This window comes from Xiphophorus hellerii, chromosome 3 (assembly GCF_003331165.1).
Source record: "Xiphophorus hellerii strain 12219 chromosome 3, Xiphophorus_hellerii-4.1, whole genome shotgun sequence".
Classification (NCBI taxonomy): domain Eukaryota; kingdom Metazoa; phylum Chordata; class Actinopteri; order Cyprinodontiformes; family Poeciliidae; genus Xiphophorus; species Xiphophorus hellerii.
This window is the reverse complement of record NC_045674.1, coordinates 21591787-21612458: the sequence shown is the minus strand read 5'-3', so window position 1 is coordinate 21612458 and position 20672 is coordinate 21591787. Positions and strand designations below refer to the sequence as shown.

The following is a 20672-nucleotide window of genomic DNA, read 5'->3' as shown; positions in this document are numbered from 1 at the left end:
GCTCAAGAGCCCTCCCGCGAAACTCAGATTTCCCGGCAAATTTTCAAACGGAATTTGCATGCCTCGCTCCATTGGTCCTGCGCACTCGAGTTTCCGCCCATGTCGGTTCCGCTTTGACCAATGAGGAGCGTACTTTGGGCTAGCCACGTGTTAATTGGCAGTTGTAAACAGGGGACGTTGCTAGTCGCGCACTGCGTGTTTCCGGGATGGACGCTGGGTGGCGCTAGTGATCTACGATGGTGAAAAGAGGAGGACGACAGTAACTATGGTAGTCTCACTAAACAGAGGCAAAACAAAATTGAGGCCATAAAAGGTCTAACTCTTTTCTTTCTTGCAGGTCAGCTGAATGTTTTGACTTGTGAAACAAATGCCAAAAGCGTTAAAGAATATAGAAAAGCAACTTCAAAAGAACTCAGTTCAATGGAGCATTTAGTATTTGACTATTCAATGGCAAAAATGATTCATTTAAGTATGCTCAGTTTCAAAAGGCTATTTTGTGTAAAACCTATAATTGCTGCAATATTTTTTATGCAGGGGGAGGGCAAGGAGAAACTTCAAACTCCTATAACACTGAAGATTTAAATTTATTTATTTATTAAATAGTAGCAATGTTATCAATGATAGTCTTAAAAAACTTGTAAGAGTGAGTAAATGATTTTTGCAGTGGAGTATGTCCGTTGTTGCAAACGGGTGCATAACAGTACACATCACTGCAATAGTAAAACAGCATAACCACTGTTTCAATATGATCTGGACGTTCTGTAAATAGGCAATACGTTTTGAGGACAATTAGACATTTTTACACACCAGCAGAAGATCAGCTGTAAACTGACAATTAAACTTTTACTGCCGTTCAGTTTTAGAATTCTAACCACTATGTTGCATGGACAATTTGCACATGTGTCAAGCGTTACCTTAAGAAATTTTCGGGAAAAGAAAAGTATATTTGACTATTTATCTGGATATCTCAGATTTATTGCCCCACAAAATTTTAATTATTTTAAAATATGACTTCTTAAAACCCTTCAGTCTCCTACAGGGACAGAGCATGTGTAAAATTAGAAGATCTTTGCGATTATCTGTCACATGCATAAAACCATACTTGTGGATAAGCCTAGACTTATTGTGATGCAGCATAAACAACTAACATATATATATATATATATATATATATATATATGTATATATATATATATATATATACATATATATATATATATATATATATACAGGGGTTGGACAATGAAACTGAAGCACCTGGTTTTAGACCACAATAACTTATTAGTATGGTGTAGGGCCTCCTTTTGCGGCCAATACAGCGTCAATTTGTCTTGGGAATGACATATACAAGTCCTGCACAGTGGTCAGAGGGATTTTAAGCCATTCTTCTTGCAGGATAGTGGCCAGGTCACGGCGTGATGCTGGTGGAGGAAAATGTTTCCTGACTCGCTCCTCCAAAACACCCCAAAGTGGCTCAATAATATTTAGATCTGGTGACTGTGCAGGCCATGGGAGATGTTCAACTTCACTTTCATGTTCATCAAACCAATCTTTCACCAGTCTTGCTGTGTGTATTGGTGCATTGTCATCCTGATACACGGCACCGCCTTCAGGATACAATGTTTGAACCAGAATGGTTCGGTAGTCCTTGGCAGTGACGCGCCCATCTAGCACAAGTATGGGGCCAAGGGAATGCCATGATATGGCAGCCCAAACCATCACTGATCCACCCCCATGCTTCACTCTGGGCATGCAACAGTCTGGGTGGTACGCTTCTGTGGGGCTTCTCCACACCGTAACTCTCCCGGATGTGGGGAAAACAGTAAAGGTGGACTCATCAGAGAACAATACATGTTTCACATTGTCCACAGCCCAAGATTTGCGCTCCTTGCACCATTGAAACAGACGTTTGGCATTGGCACGAGTGACCAAAGGTTTGGCTATAGCAGCCCGGCCATGTATATTGACCCTATGGAGCTCCCGACGGACAGTTTTGGTGGAAACAGGAGAGTTGAGGTGCACATTTAATTCTGCCGTGATTTGGGCAGCCGTGGTTTTGTGTTTTTTGGATACAATCTGGGTTAGCACCCGAACATCCCTTTCAGACAGCTTCCTCTTGCGTCCACAGTTAATCCTGTTGGATGTGGTTCGTCCTTCTTGGTGGTATGCTGACATTACCCTGGATACCGTGGCTCTTGATACATCACAAAGACTTGCTGTCTTGGTCACAGATGCGCCAGCAAGACGTGCACCAACAATTTGTCCTCTTTTGAACTCTGGTATGTCACCCATAATGTTGTGTGCATTGCAATATTTTGAGCAAAACTGGGCTCTTACCTTGCTAATTGGACCTTCACACTCTGCTCTTATTGGTTCAATGTGCAATTAATGAAGATTGGTCACCAGGCTGGTCCAATTTAGCCATGAAACCTCCCACACTAAAATGAGAGGTGTTTTAGTTTCATTGTCCAACCCCTGTATATATATATATATATATATATATATATATATATATATATATATATATATATATATATTCCCTTCTCACCCACCGCGGGTGGTTCTTATCCTCTGAGCTCGGGTCCTCTACCAGAGGCCTGGGAGCTTGAGGGTTCTGCGCAGTATCTTGGCTGTGCCAAGGATTGCACATTTCTGGACTGAGATGTCTGATGTTGTTCCTGGGATCTGTTGTAGCCATTGGTCCAGTTTGGGGGTGACTGCCCCGAGGGCCCCGATGACCACAGGCACCACTGTGGTCTTCACCTTCCAGGCCCTCTCCAGTTCCTCCCTGAGGCCCTGGTATTTCTCTAGTTTCTCGTGCTCCTTTTTCCTGATGTTGTAGTCGCTTGGTATTGCTACATCTATCACAACGGCTTTCCTCTGTTGTTTATCCACTACGACAATGTCTGGTTGGTTCGCCATTACCATTTTGTCTGTCTGGATCTGGAAGTCCCACAGGATCTTAGCTCTGGCGTTCTCCGCCACCTTTGGGGGTGTTTCCCACTTTGATCTCGGGGTTTCCAGTCCATATTCTGCACAGATGTTTCTGTACACTATGCCTGTAACTTGGTTATGTCGTTCCATGTACGCTTTCCCTGCCAGTATCTTGCACCCTGCTGTTATGTGCTGGACTGTCTCAGGGGCCTCCTTGCACAACCTACACCTTGGGTCTTGTCTGGTGTGGTATATCTGGGCCTCTATTGCTCTGGTGTTTAGGGCCTGTTCCTGGGCGGCCAGGATGAGGGCCTCTGTGCTGTCCTTGAGTCCAGCTTTTTCCAGCCATTGGTAGGATTTACTGATATCAGCCACTTGGGTTATTTGCTGGTGGTACATCCCATGTAGGGGCTTGTCCTGCCATGATGGTATCTCTGGCACCTCAACCTCCGTTCCCTGTTGTCTGAGATATTCACTGAGCACATTGTCTGTTGGGGCTTTGTCCCTGATGTATTTATGGATCTTAGTTGTTTCGTCCTGGACTGTGGTTCTCACACTCACTAGTCCTCTGCCTCCTTCCTTGCGGCTCGTGTACAGTCTCATGGTGCTGGATTTGGGATGGAATCCTCCATGCATTGTTAGTAGTTTTCTAGTCTTAATATCAGTGGCTTTTATCTCCTCCTTTGGCCAGCTAATTATTCCAGCAGGGTATCTGATTACTGGCAGGGCATAGCTGTTTATTGCGCGGATTTTGTTCTTGCCATTGAGCTGGCTTCTCAGGACTTGCCTTATTCGTTGGAGGTATTTAGCTGTGGCTCCTTTCCTTGTGACCTCATCGAGGTTGCCATTTGCTTGTGGTATACCTAGGTACTTGTAACTGTCCTCTATGTCTGCTATTGTTCCTTCTGGGAGTGAGACCCCTTCTGTGCGGATGACCTTCCCCCTCTTTGTGATGAGCCGACCACACTTCTCTAGTCTTCTCTATGACATCCCAATGTCCGTGCTGTAGATCCTGGTGGTGTGGATCAGTGAGTCGATGTCTCGCTCACTCTTGGCATACAGCTTGATGTCATCCATGTAGAGAAGGTGGCTGATGTTGGCCCCATTTTTGAGTCGGTATCCGTAGCCAGTCTTGTTGATAATTTGGCTGAGGGGGTTCAGGCCTATGCAGAACAGTAGCGGGGACAGAGCATCTCCTTGGTATATGCCACATTTGATGGACACTTGTGCAAGTGGTTTGCAGTTGGCTTCAAGGGTGGTTTTCCACAGCTTCATCGAGTGAATGAAGGCTCTCAGAGTCCTGTTGATGTTATACATCTCTAAGCATTCAATGATCCAAGTGTGCGGCATTGAGTCATAGGCTTTCTTGTAATCAATCCAAGCCATGCACAGGTTGGTGTGTCGGGTTTTGCAGTCTCGGGCAACTGTGCGGTCTACGAGGAGTTGGTGTTTGGCTCCTCTGCTATTTACACCGATACCTTTCTGTGCCGTGCTCATGTATTTATCCATGTGTTTGCTTATCTTGGCCGCTATGATGCCTGACATCTCCACAGGATGCCTGTGGAGAGGCAGGTTATTGGTAGTTGGGTGGGACTGGGCCCTTTGATGGATCCTTCTGGATTAGGATTGTCCGCCCTTCAGTTAACCATTCAGGGTGAGTGGTTGAGGGTGAGGGCAGAGCATGTATCTCAGGCATGGATCATGTCAGGCCCTGGTGCTGTCCAGTTTTTCATACCTGAGACTCTTTCTTGGACATCTGTCACAGTGATGGTTACCAAGGCTTGCTCAGGGAGGAGGTTATTATGGTTATTAGAAGAACCGTCTTTTCCATGGTGGGTATTGGGTTATATATATATATATATATATATATATATATATATATATATATATATATATATATATATATATATATATATAGCATGTTCAATTTTGTTCAAAATGAACATGCTAATTTCCTGTAAGACTGAACAAGTTTGAACACGTTCCCATTATTAAGTGGGAGTTTTGGTTTGTCATTGCAAGAACAAATACGATGATCAGTTGAAATCTGCACACTGCTAAGTAAACTAGTAAGGCCAGAATACCTTTTGTTCCACTGACAGGCATTAAATAAAAATAGGTTTAAAAAATATTTTTACAAAATATATGGCTATATTAAAAAGAAGTTCACAAAGTAATCATGTTTACTATTTTAAGTCACTGAGTTAATTTGTCATACATGTTTTTAAGCAAATTGTGTTTTTGAATGAATTTTAGATTTCATATTTACCTTTTTTTTGTGGGATTTCCAAGCACAAAACATAGCTTCTTATCTGTCGAAACTTGAGATAAAATTTTGTTTCCACATTACATCATTATTGTTATTTATCCTTCCTGTTGTCAGGGCTCGGAATATCACCGGAAGTCATGTTAGAGATTTACCGTTCCGTTTAAAGTAACACATAAAACGGGATAATAAGCTGTATTGTAAAAGAAACTTTGCTGATAATTATATTTAACTAAAGCGTTGCACCTCGAAGATACAGAATGTGGAAAAGGGTTCAATGGCTTTTATTTTGAAATCACTAACCAGAACAAGTGTCATCTCTTATTAAGCAGGAAAAAATAGGAGGAGGAGGAGGAGAGTCCGAGGGATTGTCTTTACTGTTAACCGGACTGGTTTGGCTTGTTACACGCCCTCTAAGGCAGAGCATGTATCTCATTCACTGACAAAATCACGGAGGTTTTTATTTTTAAAGAAGGACTGAAAGAACAGCCGCCAATTTGTTGCGCCGTGACTGAAAAACTTCACAGGATGAGCGAACGGGAGGACGCAATATTTAAAACTACCGGTTGCAAGTGGCTGCTGCCTGTCAGTGGATACTTGGGCTTATCTCTGGACCAGGTAGGACAAATCGGACTTGAGTCAAACTTTATACCTCAGAGGGACGTTTTTATGAATTAAAACTGACGACACAACATCAGTTCTCTTCTAATGTACGTCATGACGTGATATTTAATATATGGGCCGGAATCAAATCAAAACAGGTGCTGATCTGTCGAAATTAGGAAGCATAAATATCCAACCTCTTATCGCAGGCTGACGTTACAGGTAATTATGGGGCATGCCTCCAGGTTTCCTACATGGGCAGCCAGACACTAATAACATTAAAAACAAAAATACCATCAGTTTATTTTATTCTATTTTTTATATAGTGTTGTTATTTTCTCACCATATATCGTGGATCAGGGGCCAGGAGTTAATATCAAAGACTGAAAGATATAATTACTTCAGGCATGTCCTCTCCTCTGTTTTATTCATGTCCAGTGTGATCCATAATCCTGACTCTTTGTAAAATGAATACTTCTTAGATCTGGAATCTCCAACCAGTCTCCTTTTGTCTTCATATTGAATTAAATCTGTCTAGAGCCGCAAAACATAATTGACCCTTAAAAAAACCCATTTTTTTTCTTAGGGTTATGTTTTTTGTTGTCTAGTGAAGTTAAAGTCTAAAGTTAAGTGTGTTTAAAATTTGTAGGTTTTGGAACAAAGGATAAAAAACAACTTAATTGATGGATGGGTAGATGTCCTCCACAAGCCTGGTTGATCCTTAAAAGCACAATTTCCAGATGCATGAAGCTGCCATGTTCGTCTGGTAAAACAATTATATACAAATATAAACAACGTGGGTTAGTTCAGCCATCATAGGTTGACTACTATGGAAAAAGTTGTTTTCTGTGTCCTACTAGAGGAAATCACTTTGAGGTGAAATGTGTGCATGAATCCCAGAACCAAGGCAAAGGACCTTGTGATGATGTCGGCTTTAGCTGGTTGGTTAGTGTCATCCAGACTAAAACCAGACTGGCTGGCATAATTAACTCTTAGAGTACATGTAAGTGGCCACATGTATTATTGTAAAGTAGACTTTTGATGGATAGCCTATCCAATACTGCATCTAAGATAATTTTTAATACAGTGATAATGATTTGGATTTGACATATTGTGCAGCCTCATTTTCAGGGGTTTATGATGAACCCCAATTTACTGGAGCATTTGACCACTCTAGACTCATTCTTTCATTTTTTTGAACCCCTCCCTCCCACCACTCCCAATCCAGGTGAACTTCCTGGCCTGCCAGCTGTTTGCTTTGCTTGCTGCCTTCTGGTTTCGTCTCTACCTCAGTCCTAACCATGCGAGCCCCATGGTCCGGCATGCTGTCGCCACACTCCTAGGAATCGCTTTTCTCCTCTTCTGCTTCGGATGGTACGGTGTGACACTGTCCCACGCCGTCTCCCATTTATGTCCTTTTATTTACAAATCAGTCCATTCAAACATAATGATGTCATCATGAATACAGATCTGAAATTCAACACTTGTAGTCAGTTTACATATCTCCTTTGATTGTGTGTGTTCTTTCCTGCAGGTATTCTACCCATATCCTCGCTGTGGTGGCTGTTAACTATTTTCTCATCATTAAAGCTGACATCAACAATGTACACAGGCAAGGGTTTTTCTTTATACCGCTAAGTGAACTTGTCAGGACTCACCTGTCTTGTGGTTTTAGGAAAACAGCGTATCTGGACCCGACAAACATGTCTAACTTGTCATTTCGACACATGGATGGCAGATCTGCTTCCTAGAACTCTATTTTCAGAGTTGGTGTAACAGCCCTAGCTATTAAGGTTCTTGTTGATTTCAGGTTAATCTTGTCAGACTAGATCAGTCCCTCCCAGAAACCAAACCAATTACAGGTGGGCTTACTTTGGACTTACAATGATGGCAATTATCTATCTTGCAGAAAATTGTTAGAGTTGTTTTTGTCTTGCTTGAACGAAACCACTTCCTTCTATGCATTCTGACAGTGCAGTCAGTCGCGTAATCCACCACGTCAGTCGCGTTGTCGTTAAAACCTCAAGCCAACGAGGAGCACGCCAGATGCAAGGCAGCCTGATATTCCTGACTAATAAGGACAGTCTGTGTGCAAAAATTTTTGTTTTTTATGTGCTACATACATATTTTTCCATGCATCTGGCTGAATGGCTCTGCTGTTTACATTCCTCAAGCATTGTTTCAATCTTGTTTTCATGAACCAAGTCCTATGAATGAGGTAAGACAAGTTGTGTTATTCGCATGTGCAAGGAATTCCTGCCGGCAGAGTGGCAAAAAGATCAACTTTACCCTGTTGACTCTATACAAAAGCTTTTGAAACCCAAAATTGAGCTTCCCCTTCACTGGTTCAAGATAAAGTGAAAGAATACATCAAGCCAAACTTTGAACTGCCGTTACATGTTCAATATTTCAGATTGTTTTTTAAGGTTGTTGTGGAAAATGTATACATTTTCTATGATGGTTGCTTTTTTCTCTCTCCATACTTTTGGAGTTTTAAAACTTTTTATGTGACTGTGTATAAATTGCCACACAATCAAAGATCTCCAGCTGAGTTTTATCATATTTTTTTTCTCATACAATAAAGATGGAGGTTTGTAGCTGCCTCACATACATGTTTCCTGTGACTTTGGCAATATTGCTCACTGGATTCCTCAAAAGGTTTAAAAACTGTGATTTCACCCCACTGTTTAAAAGGTGAAACTGCAGATGTAAGTTTTGGGGATTTAAAATATAAAAACCTCAGAACTTCTTGATCAAAGCTTTTCTTCACATGTTTTGGTTACACCGTCCATATCAATCAAACATAATTTTTATTTTGTAAAACATTTAGAAAACCACGCCTTCCTTTCACTTGACAGTTCTCTTTACTTTGTGGTGGGTTTAAAGTTTAAATCCCAAGAAAATGCACTGAAGTTTGTGATTGAAATGGGAAACTCACAGAAATTGTATGGTGTACTCATGTGGCAATCATCGTATCCTATCCAGTAAGTTGTCAGGATTTCCTAATATTGCTCACAACTTCTTGAAAGCTTTATGAGCAAAAAAAAAAAAGATTTTCCAAGAAGTTTCAAAAAATACGCCAGCACTGAGAAATTGTGAGTCATCTAATGACTCACATGAGTCATTAGATGGTGAAAAACGCTTCAGTTACACCTATACTCATTCAACAAGGATATTCTGAATGGATTACTGCATTACTTATTTTTTCTCTCTGCCCTCACACACACCCACAGGTACTCCATGGTGACCGCTATGGGCTATCTGACAGCGTGCCACGTGAGCAGAGTCTTCATCTACAGCTACGGCATACTTTCCACGGACTTCTCCGGGTAAGGACAGAATAAATCCTCACCTGCGCTTCACCACGCCCACTCGATGACGGCGTGGTCGGACGTTCGGTTGTAGAGCTGCTCCTTTGTTATCGGTTAACATTTCCAAACAGTGAGCTTCCACTGTTGCCACATCCTTGTGTCAATATAGCAACACTGATTTGAATACAACAGGAAGCGCTGCTCACAGGTGACACTGCCCACCCGGTTAACTGTACGTTAGTGTGGTTTTTGATTTTATTCTGCGTGTTTTCTTCGTTGTGTTCAGGAATGGAATCAAACAGGAAAGTGAGATCTGATTGCCTTTTGCAGAAGATGGGAGCAGTGATCAAATCAATTCTTAATTGTATGAACCGGAGCTTTTAAGTTGGTTTCACATGAGTATTGTGAAGTGGTCCAGTCCTGGATAAATACACGCATTCAATACAAAGCACACATTAGTTGGATTTAACATCAGTTCTGCATTATGTCATTTAAAACATTAACTCCAGCATTTTCAGCATACTGTTACTTTATTTGTTTGATTGAATGAAGGGAATAGCGTACTGTGTTCCCCAGTCTTTTTGTTTAGTTGCACTGTGGATGAATTAGTTGGCAGCTTCACTTGTCCTCCATGTGACTTTGCTTCCAGTCAGGCCTGTGAGCCAGATTGTCCTACAGTCATATATTGAATTAGGGATTCAACTCAGTGTCAGGCTTTTTTTTAATAGCCAGTATGAAAGAGTGGAAATCTCGACATGTATCCACTGCCTGTCCAGATGTTCAGACATGAACAGACATGAACACATGTTCATGTGTTAGAATGGCCTAATCGGAGTCCTATCCTTTATCCAACTGAAAATATTTGGCAAAGCAATCAAATTGATCTACTTTGTTTAAAAAAACAAATGGACAAAAACATAGTTTATAGATAAGCATGTCTGTTAGTGAAGCACCCAAAATGTGGCATTGACACTGAAAACAAATGCATGCCACACATTTCAGATTTTTAATTGTAACAAAAAAAAATGTCCTTTCCACTCGTCTACTATAAACTATTTAGTTTTGGTCCCACTGAAATACATAAAATTTTGAATGTGGTAAAGGTGTAAAAGGTTAATACCTGTACAAAGCGCGGTGAAATAAAATTATGTTGTGTTTGTCTACGTTAGTGTTTTCTGCAGGGAGAAATTCTGTTTGATTTGGATTCACCTCCCAAGTTTGAGCAGACAACTATTTGCTCATGGACTTTTCCATATGCTAATAATTGTACAGTCTGCAGGTAAAACCCAGTCTGTGGGCCACAGCAGTGGAGCAGAGAGCATGCTGCTGGGTGGGACTCTGATAATGTTTCTTTTACAGCCCCTCTAGACCAACTCCTGATGAGCTGTCACTGCCAGCTACATGGCCTGCCTCCTTCCTTCTACAGCTTTCCATGCACACAATGCAGTCCACTCAGAGAGAGGAATGAGAGTGTGTTTAAGGGTGTGTTTGTGCATCAGGGGGGAGAGAGATGTTGTGTACAGTGAATGTGTGTTTGTGAATAACATGGCACCACATTCCTGTGTGTATGTGAACAAAGCAAAAGGTGTTGGAGAATTGAAGTCTTGGACATATAGCAACTGAAGCTGAGGGCAGAAAACACAGTTGTTCTGGTGCTGTAGAAACTTTAGAATGTGCTTTTTCACATTCAAGCTAAAAAGTGAAGGTAGATACTTCAGCCAAACTCCGAGGTTCAGAATAAATAGCAGTGGATTAATAAGTGACCCGATTTGCCTCTGCTGGAACAGGACGCATCAATTCACCAGAGAAGGCACTCTCTGTAGCCTCCCACAGCAAACTCCAGCTGAGAGAGTGCTTCAGTATCAGAAAATTACACTCTATCAGAACAAAATCCTGCTGTAAAGGCAGCCACACTGTTATGATTTCTGTCTTTAGAGTTGTGCTGTTATTTTGTGTACTTTTGCTGATGTTTAAGAGCACAATTCCAAAATTTCCCACAGAATCATAGAATTAAACAGTGATCTGATCCCCCTGCTCATGAGAGAAATGTGTTGTTTTGTTATAAAAGTGTCTTGGGCTGTAGTTGTAGTTGTAAAATGGCCAATATAAACATCAGGATCTTCCTACTGCCAGGCTCTGCCTCTGCAGTTCTCACAGTTTACACCAAATAATGATTTAGACAATGCTTCATAATTGTAAAAGTTGACTTCACTGACAAGTCAGTGCATAGATGTAATGAGGTTCAAAGCCTGTCATAGTACATCTGCTGTATGTAATTCCAGTGCCTTCTTGTTGAGTAGATACTAATGTGGCTGATTTGTTTTCCTTCAACTCCAAGTACTCTGTGTATCAAAGTTAGGGCCTGCTACACTTACTTGTAACCCTGCTTTAAAAATAAACTAATCTTTAGCTGTGGTAACACTTTAAAACGGTTTTATTCAGTTTACTGGGATGTATTTGTATTTAAAATGTTCAGACAGGTAAACAGGCCCACAGCATCCCAGATCCTTCCTCTTATCTAACAGTAGGTGTGTGGTGTTTTTCCACATTCTTTGTTTCATGTCAAAGCAGACATTTTTAGTTAAATCTTAAGAGTTTAAGAAGCTCCATATGTTTACATTTGTGATAGCAACATAAGGTTTGTTTTCTAGCATCACTCTAAAACAGCTGTTTGGCATGTAGATAGTGTCTGATGGTTGTTATGGAGACTAGGTAACCCGATCGACTTTTTATGACAGCTATCCAACTGGGAAATTTGGGGATTTTTTTCAACATACCATCTCATCATGCTTACTGTTCTGTGTCCAATGGTCGATAGTGTTAGGTTGGCACTCCAGACAGATTCTCTGTCCATCACAGGTCAAAGTAGAAGCAAAGTTAAATGTATTTAAAGACATACTAACTATTATGCCACATGTGTTTTTATGCCATTTTAACTCTAACCCAACCCTAATTAGAGGTTGACATTTTCTAGAATGTTCAGTCTAAGAGGATACCACTGAAAGATTAATATTTTTTAAACCTTTCCCACAGCTTGTTTGTGTAAAAGGACTGTATCTTTATGTGATCTGCATTATTTAGATGTTTTACACTTTTGGCAGCATTCCTGCAATTTTCTGTTTGAGCCTATTTTCTATATTATGCAGTTGTCTTTAGATTTTTCAAAGCTGCTTTGATATATATTTTTTTCCTCCTGCCACCCACATGTAAAACCAGTCATCCTGGCCCATTCAGCGCAGTATTTTACCATTTATTTCCCAGGTTTTAACACTGCATACAATTCTGTTCATCTTTTGCTCGGTCTGTGTTTCTATGTAATTTTATGTCTATGTTTTCATGTAATTTGTAAACTGTATTTCACAAGCTGCTTTAGAAGTGACTGAATCTCCAGAACCTAATTTATTAATATACTGGTGCTCCTCCTTTTTCTGAATAGACCTCTGATGATTGTAACCCAGAAGATAACCATGCTGGCTTTCCATCTACACGACGGTAAGACATCCGAATATATCCACAAAAATACAAACAGGAGCTCGACAAATGCTGGACAGACATGTTTTAAGTCAGTAAAAAACTCCATGGATAATAACTTTGGAGCTGTTTGAAACAGGAAAAGACATATTTGTGATGTTAGCAATAATTTAATTCTAATTTGAATGTGGCTACAGTTTATGACGGAGAGAAGCACGGATCTAGATTTGTGTTATTTTATTATTTCAGGGATGTGTAAGAAAAGTGAACAGCTGACATTGGAGCAGAAGCATGTGGCTGTACGGTAGGTTTTTCACAAAAGATTGTTTCAGTTGCTTTTGCACACACTCTCTTGTCAAGCATCAATGAAAACAATAGGAAGGAGATCTGTTTTTTAAAAACTAGAGGATTGTATCTGAACTAACACCTTGTTAAAAGAATAAAAAAACTTTTTTTTTTTCCTTTAGCAGCCAAGGACAATGACATGGCCGTGAAATCATGGTGAATAGCTTGTTCTTAAAAGCAGCATGCTGGAAACCTAGAACAGAGACATCATTTTGCATGAAACATTTGACGTTTTCCTGCATGTGAAATGACTGAATTGCTGTCATCAAACCACGCATGCCAATTACATAAAAACCAAGTAAAACCCCCCAAAATAACTCGAAACAAAAAGTGTTCCAATCACATGCATCTTCAGTTTTTGTTACTTTCTACAGTTTACAACCTGACCTTAATTCTATTTTAATGTGACCTCTGTGACCAGCAAGTAGACTGTTGTGCTATCTGAAGTGTGCCAGTGTAAGTTCAGTTCACTTTGCGATTGTTTTTGTTTTTATTTGAAATCAGCATGCACTTCGCATTTCACACTCGAGCTGAAGAAAATTCATTAGGCATTTCAAAAACTATCCCATCAACCTTTAACTGTTTCACCTACTGGCATGTTGTGGGGATTTTACGTGACAGACCAACACAAAGTAATTCATAACTGAGAAGTGGAAGGAAAATGTTGATGCTGACATGTGATGGACATTAAATTCTGCAGACTGTTGTGCGATTTTGTATTTTTGTATGCGGAAATGTTCACGTAGCACATGTATTATTATAATAGTAATTGCGCAGCATTTGACCTAAAGTGCAAAGTTAAAACATAAGCAGATTATCTGCCTAGATTTTTTATTTTTTTATTTTTTAGGAAAATATAATTTACATCAATTGAATTTGCTTTCCCTGCAGTGTGAGGCCGTCTCTTATCGAGTATCTGAGTTACAATCTGAACTTCCTGAGTGTCTTGGTCGGGCCCTGCAGCAACTACAAGGACTACATCGATTTCATAGAGGGCAAACACATCAGCTGGAGGCTAAAGCAGCACTCTGGAACATGTAACGGGCAAAATGGTTATGACAAGACGCCCGACCCATCTCCTCTTGTAAGCTCATTAACCCATATTTGACTGGCAGCCTGCTGTTGTAGCGTGAGAAAGTGTTGCTGAAATGTAAACTGAGAAAAATATTTGTTTGTTGATTTGCAATGTTTTTCCATTTAATTTTAGGAATTAAAAAATAGAGATTTGTCTTCGTATTCTTCCATAACCAGCTATTTTTTTTAGTTTAGTTTTTTTTGTCAGTGCAGTGTCTGTTTAATATTACTTTTCACATCAAACTTTGTTGTGTTTCACCCAGTATGACATGAAGAACATACACATTATTCTGTAAGCACATTATACATTAGTTTTTCAGAAAACAATAAGAAATAAACTTTAGGTGTAAAGGTGATATCCTGGACCTACATTCTTTTCCCCCTTTTTTTTCCAGAACGCAGTCTGTCGAAAGCTGCTGGTCTGCTGCGGCTGCATGTTCTTCTTCCTCGTCATCACTCGGTCGTTGCCGATTACTTACAACGTAGACGACCACTTTGTTGGCCACGCCTCCTTCCTCAGCAGGCTCACCTACGCGTTCTTCTCCATACAAGCAGCGAGACCCAAGTTCTACTTTGCCTGGACGCTTGGTAAGCTCTGCACCGCCTCTTGAGTGAACAGGGATTTAAATCTGAAACATAGACAAATACATTAGATCATGAAAGTGAGTAATATTATTGTTTATTTGAAAACTGTTCTGGCAACAGTAGTTGGAACAGTAGTGTATCCCGTCTGCTCCTAACAGCATTGTTTGATAGGTAGTTTTATTTCTTAATCCTTAATTATTTCACAAATATGTTTGTATGTGTTTTCAGCTGATGCAGTAAACAATGCAGCAGGTTATGGTTTCCTGGGGATGGATGGGAGTGGAAAACCCTGCTGGGATCTCGTCTCCAATCTCAACATCATAGGGATTGAGGTAGCCTGGGTTTTTAGTACCACATTCCATCTTTTCATTATTTAATGTGTGATGATGATGATGATACAACTTGTTAATTCGGTAACTTTTTGAACATAAGAATTGGTTTCAGGAGTTTTAGGGGGGTTATGTTTGATAATCCATGGAAGGTCAAATTAATAAACGTAGATTCAAATATATACATCTTAAACTCTGACACTTTATGGTGTAATCAAGTAGTCTCTGGCAAAATTCTGGCTGATTGTTTGGGCTCTCTTCTCAGAAACAGTGGAGCTCATTTAACTCTGGCATTGTTCTGGCACAGACTGAGCTTTTGGCCTTTGGAAGGTAGTTTTTATGCAGGTCTGGGATCACTGTGCTGTGCAATTCTGCCCTAGTGTTTGCTGTTTGACCCAAACAGCCACCCTCAGTGGAAATGAAATTGGCAATGGTGTTTAGGAATAAGTCATCATATACCAACTGCATTGATGAAAACCCCTCAAATCGACAGATGGATAGTTGGAACTTGGACACCGTTGTGTGTTCCAGCAGGACAATGATCCGAAACACATGTAAACTGGTTTTAGGAACAGAAAGCTTCTGGAATAGCCAGGAGCTCAAACATGAGGGCTCTGTGTCTGTTCCAAGGAAGCAACATATTGAAGCTCTGCTAATTCTGATGAAAAGAGGTCAAACATTCAATCAGAATGATTCTTGATGTTTGTTAAGGACTACAGTGACATCTGGTTTCTCTGCAACCTGCTAAGGGATGGCTATCCAAAAGTTAGCAGAGGTTCATGGATATATTTGATGATTTTTGTGTCATTTTCACACTGTTCATTTATTGTTTAAAAACACTGAAGTTGTATGACGAACCAGAAGCCTCAAATGGATCAATTAAAGTGCAAAATGAACGCAATACTGATGCTGATTCTTTTCAGACAGCAACCAGCTTTAAGACCTTCATAGACAACTGGAATATTCAAACAGGGATTTGGCTCAAAACGTGAGTACAGATGATAATAACACTCACACCCATTCACACTCTTCAAAGACAGAACCTAGAATAGATGTTCACTTAAGATGTGCATCTCACGTTCTACCTGTTTTTCAGGGTGTGTTATGACCGAGCTGCCAAACACCGCTTGGCATTGACTTTCATCCTGTCTGCCTTGTGGCACGGTGTTTATCCAGGCTACTACTTCACCTTCATCACTGCTATTCCCATTACCATAGCAGCAAGGGCTGTATGTAAACCTCCTTCTCTGGAATTTCAACACTGAAAGCTAAAAGAAATGAGCTACCAGAAAATTAACTTATCCTTAATTTTTTAAAAATCTGTCTCTCTGCAACAGATACGGAGGTCTATTAGGCACCACTTCATCGGCTCCAGAGTCCTGAAGCTCGGTTATGACATTGTAACTTGGGCAGCGACCCAACTAGCCATCTGCTACACTGTCATGCCTTTTCTCCTCCTTTCAGTAGAACACACTATAGTTTACTACAGGTAGGTGCTCCTTGCTGCTGCAGAGCTTCTCTCTGAATCAACAGTGCCTTGAAAAATGATTCCCCTATTGAACCTTTCCACATTTTCACACACAGGAAAAATATTAAAAAGTGTGCCATACCTATGAACTCTGACCAGCTTCTCTATCCTCATTTACCAAAAAAGCATGATGCTTCTGTGAAGTCATTGTTGCCTTCACAGAACGCCCGGTCTCCCGTTCAAATGTATTTCACTGCATTTTAACTATATTTAACAAGTAGATAACATCTGATGGCAACTGATTGCACTGGACTTTGTTTAGTGGGAGCAGAGACAGTGGGTCAGAATACATATGCATCCCACAGCAATCAGATCTGTATCTGTAAACATTTGGAAAAATCCAAGCATGAAAGTAAACGCCTGTCTTTGCACGTATTTCATATCTGAGAATTTGTTGGGTTTTTTTGCAAAAGGATGGGGAAAAAGTCTGTAATTTGTTTCTAAATTATTCAAAAACATGATGTGCTTGAATATCTGTTTCTGGAAAGCTTGGCCAAACTGTTTGGTATATGCAGTTTCAGACGCATGGATTCATTTGGTGGCTTTTCATGGTGTAGAGACTAATTTTTGTAGCAATGTTACTGTATATCTCCTAAATCAGAGTTCCAGTGCCTCTTAGGAATTTTCCACAGTGGCTCTGAAAAAGTTTGATTAAAACTGATAAAGAAACAAATGCAGGTTTTAGATACTTTTCAGTTTTTACATGGAATAATTATGTTTCATTTCTACTGCAGAATGATACTGAAAGTATCATTTTTCTTTTGATCTGTTTTTCTTGCTATTGGGATGGAAACTATGTGCAAATATCATCGTCCCATTTAAGAAGATGTTGCTTTTAGAAAACGTTAGATGTCTTTCTTTATTTTAAAATCTAAAAATAGGAATGAAATATCCATCCATCCATTTTCTTCCGCTTATCCGGGCTCGGGTCACGGGGGTAGCAGCTTAAGAAGCTGCTAGGAATGAAATATTTCTTTAAAAATGACAACACATTTCCTGTGTGGTCGATATTTATCAAAAATCATAAGTTTTCTCTTTTTTAGAAAAGGTCATGTAACATTTCCATCTCTAAACCAGTTTTATTTAGCTTTATTGAGGAAAAAATTTTCTTTTGATTGAAAATGTTCTAAAATGTTGTGCTCACACACCGGATAAATGCCAATATTTGACGAGTCATACACAGTTTCCTTTTTTTCCTTTTCCCCCAGATCTATGTACTTCCATGTCCACATCATCAGTATTCTGACTGCAGTCATCCTGCATCAGAAACATAAACCCAGAGAACCCTCTGCCACCAACAAACCGTCTCCCCCCGCCTCCTCCTCTTCCTCAGCAGCTGCGTGCTCAGCTCAGTGCCAGCCTGTTCACTCCAACAATAACGGCAAAGTAAACTGAAAGTCCCGTCCTCACGAGGTTTTTTTTAACCAGGCTCGGATCTTCCTAGGAGTGTGTTCTGCCTGCTCAAAGTGTGAAAAGTATATGCTATTTATTATTTTTGCTGCAATACAGACGATTGAGGCTGCATCTCTGATGTATGCAATAAGACCCTTCAGCCATGTTGGAGGACTGGGAGAAGCTCGGAGACCGTAAGGGCAAAGCGAAAGCTGAAGGAATATTTCTCCGATGCCACCTCTGCCACAGCGACTGCCTTCCCTCCCGCCCTCTCCACCCACATTGACACCAGCGCGCCTGCTTCAACCGCAAAAACACAGAGGTGGAAAGAGAAACGGAGCTCTCTTTCCTCTTGGTCCATTCTATCCCTCCATCCCCCTTCGACTGGTGGGACGGGAGCCAGCGCAGTGGGAGAGTGGCAAATACCAGAACCCGCACACACACACAGACTCATCTATAAACGGACACGAGGAAGCAAATATGCACATGCTCCTCCGACATGCTTGCACTCGGTCACACTCTGAAGGCACACAAAGGCCGCCCTTGTGAGTTCACAAAAGAGCGTGCAAAGAGGGCAACAGGGCTGTGGCCGCTACGCCTACTTTACTTTACCCAGAAGATGTTGTAGATTTGTGCGGGTGAGTGTGAGTGAATGGCGATTTGGCCAAAGTCACATGCCAACAGCTTCTGTCAGCGACAATGTGGGTCAGTATTACTCTCACTGCCTATAGACTGGGATGAAAACTACAGGAAATACTCAATGCAACACAATTCTGTATGTAAGTCGGTAAATCAGGAGCTTGGGTTTTTTTTTGTTGCCGCAGCAAACATGACTAGAAAAGCTGATGCATATCTGAAACAGGAGATTTAATTGTGAATCACTAGGTTAATGGATGTGATTTATCCCTTTAGGTTGCATCTCTTTCTGTTCAGAAGTAGTGTGAATTTAATAGTGACATCGTTCTTAACGTGCCTATCATGCGTTCGGGGCTGGATACCTGTAACTATGGTAGAAAGGAACTGGATAGAAAGTTGGGTTAAACTAGAAGAGACGTGCTAAGACTTTTTATGGCCAGGGCGTAAACACTGGGATCCAAGAAATGGACAATACGGAAAAGAGGACAATTTGCTTTTAAACTGATTTTCCCTGGTAGGACATGCCAATTGAACAGAGACATCTGGTGGCTGGTGGCACCATCTAGTCTGATCTTAATTAAACAGTAAGAGGATTTTAGCTGAAACGGACGAAGCACAGTTCTTTAAGCACACTTCACCTGCTAGGAATCCTAAAAATGTGTAATTCTTAAATTAATGTTCGATTTGTTTGAGTTCTGCTTCCACTTTGGCACATTTGAAACCTCGGTTTGTGTTTTGATCACAGAGGAGTTATGAGTTTGGCACTGGGGATGTGTTTGGTCCTAGTAGATCTCTGTATGACAAGAATAAAACAAAAGTGCCTTATTCCTGCTATATGGGAACTCTTTTATGACGCGATTTGCTTTTGAACAACTTTTTACCCTTTGGGCAGATGTGCATTGTGGTTGTCCTTGTTTTTGCCTGATTTAATGACTGATTTTCCCTTCTTACCCCCCTTTATGTATACATCTTTGGAGCCGAGGACTGAAAATTGATGTGTGTTTCTAAGCATCCTGTTTCCAGTAAGAATGATCCTGACAGGTCCCTCTTTCCGCCTCCCAGTAAAATCAATGATGCAGGGAATCATGGAAATTCTGGGGCGGGATCAAATTTGAACAGTCTAGCACGATTCATCCCTGGTGTCAGCAGCAAGCAGTGGGAGCCAACCCTCTGCTTCCTGCACTTTCATGAAGCAATAGAAAACGTGTTTGAGGTGTGACTGACAGGTTTTATATATTATTTTTTTAATCTGGTGAAACTCCTCCTCTCTAATGCTCTGCTCTCTGCTCCAATCAAATCAAGATTTGCATTAAAAGAATAAACCCTGCAGGGGAAATATATTCAACATTTTTAACTAAGGTTTAAATGTAATGGCTGAAAAAAAAAAATCTATTCGGTTTCTTATTAAATGTCTTCGGTATATTAATATTAATGATAATAACAATATTGATTATGTTAACCTTTAAATGCACATCAGTGCCCCGGACAGCTTATGAAGTTGCACCGATTGTGGTTTTCTGAGAGAGTTTTTAATATTTAGACGTTGGTCTGGTGATACAGTGTTAAAGGCTGATTGCATGCAGACTCATTTGAGAAATGCCGGGCATGTAAGATGAAGCTTTCCCCGAGCATGGCAACCTTTATGTTTATTGTTGCTAAAAATGACACCGTGCTGTTTTGTCTACATGTGGGTGAAGCAAGACTGGAGCAGGGAAAGGTGTGGCACATATACAATATGAGTGCGTTGTCAGAATGAGCAGCTATTTGAATGATTTAACACTGTTAATGAAGATCTGTTTTGTTTGCAGACTTCTTATCTGTATGCACTGACTGTCTGTCGATTGGTTTTATTTTCTCATGGCGCCGCTGCTCCATTTTAGTATTGTTTGTTTAGAGGAGAGTGAGTGGTTAAACATTATTCTTAAAGTGAAATAAAGTTTCAGTGAACAACGATGAAAATAAGCATCATTTTGTATCGTCTCTATTTCAGCACAAAGTCAAAATCCTCTCCACGCATTGCTTCTCCCAAGCCGGTAGCCTCCCAGGATATCCTCAGGGTGGCTCCCTCCCCGTCCCTTGTGTCGCTTCTCTTTCCCTCTTTGAAACTGTCTTGGGTAGGTGTGTGAGTGTGTGAGTGCGTGGGCGTGTGTGTGCTGTGTTTTGATCTTCCCTGCGCTTATAGAAATCTCAAAACAACC

At 40.6% G+C, this 20672-nt stretch overlaps 2 protein-coding genes across 2 annotated transcripts in view; one reads left to right on the top strand and one right to left on the bottom strand.

The window, feature by feature from the left end:
- Positions 1-5579: 5579 nt before the first annotated feature.
- mboat1 (membrane bound O-acyltransferase domain containing 1) lies at positions 5580-20437 on the top strand. The gene is made up of 13 exons (XM_032558214.1): positions 5580-5818; positions 7032-7177; positions 7338-7415; positions 9037-9132; positions 12551-12606; positions 12835-12889; positions 13822-14014; positions 14400-14592; positions 14818-14921; positions 15842-15906; positions 16015-16147; positions 16256-16407; positions 17655-20437. The coding sequence occupies exons 1-13, from the start codon at positions 5729-5731 to the stop codon at positions 17839-17841; spliced, it is 1548 nt and encodes a 515-aa protein (XP_032414105.1). The 5' UTR covers positions 5580-5728; the 3' UTR covers positions 17842-20437.
- LOC116717109 (transmembrane protein 65-like) overlaps positions 14532-20672 on the bottom strand; it is a 35111-nt gene continuing 28970 nt past the window's right edge. Inside the window, exon 8 of the mRNA XM_032558218.1 lies at positions 14532-14633. Coding sequence (XP_032414109.1) covers positions 14628-14633 — 6 coding nt within the window. The 3' untranslated portion in view covers positions 14532-14627. The remainder of the gene's footprint in view (positions 14634-20672) is intronic.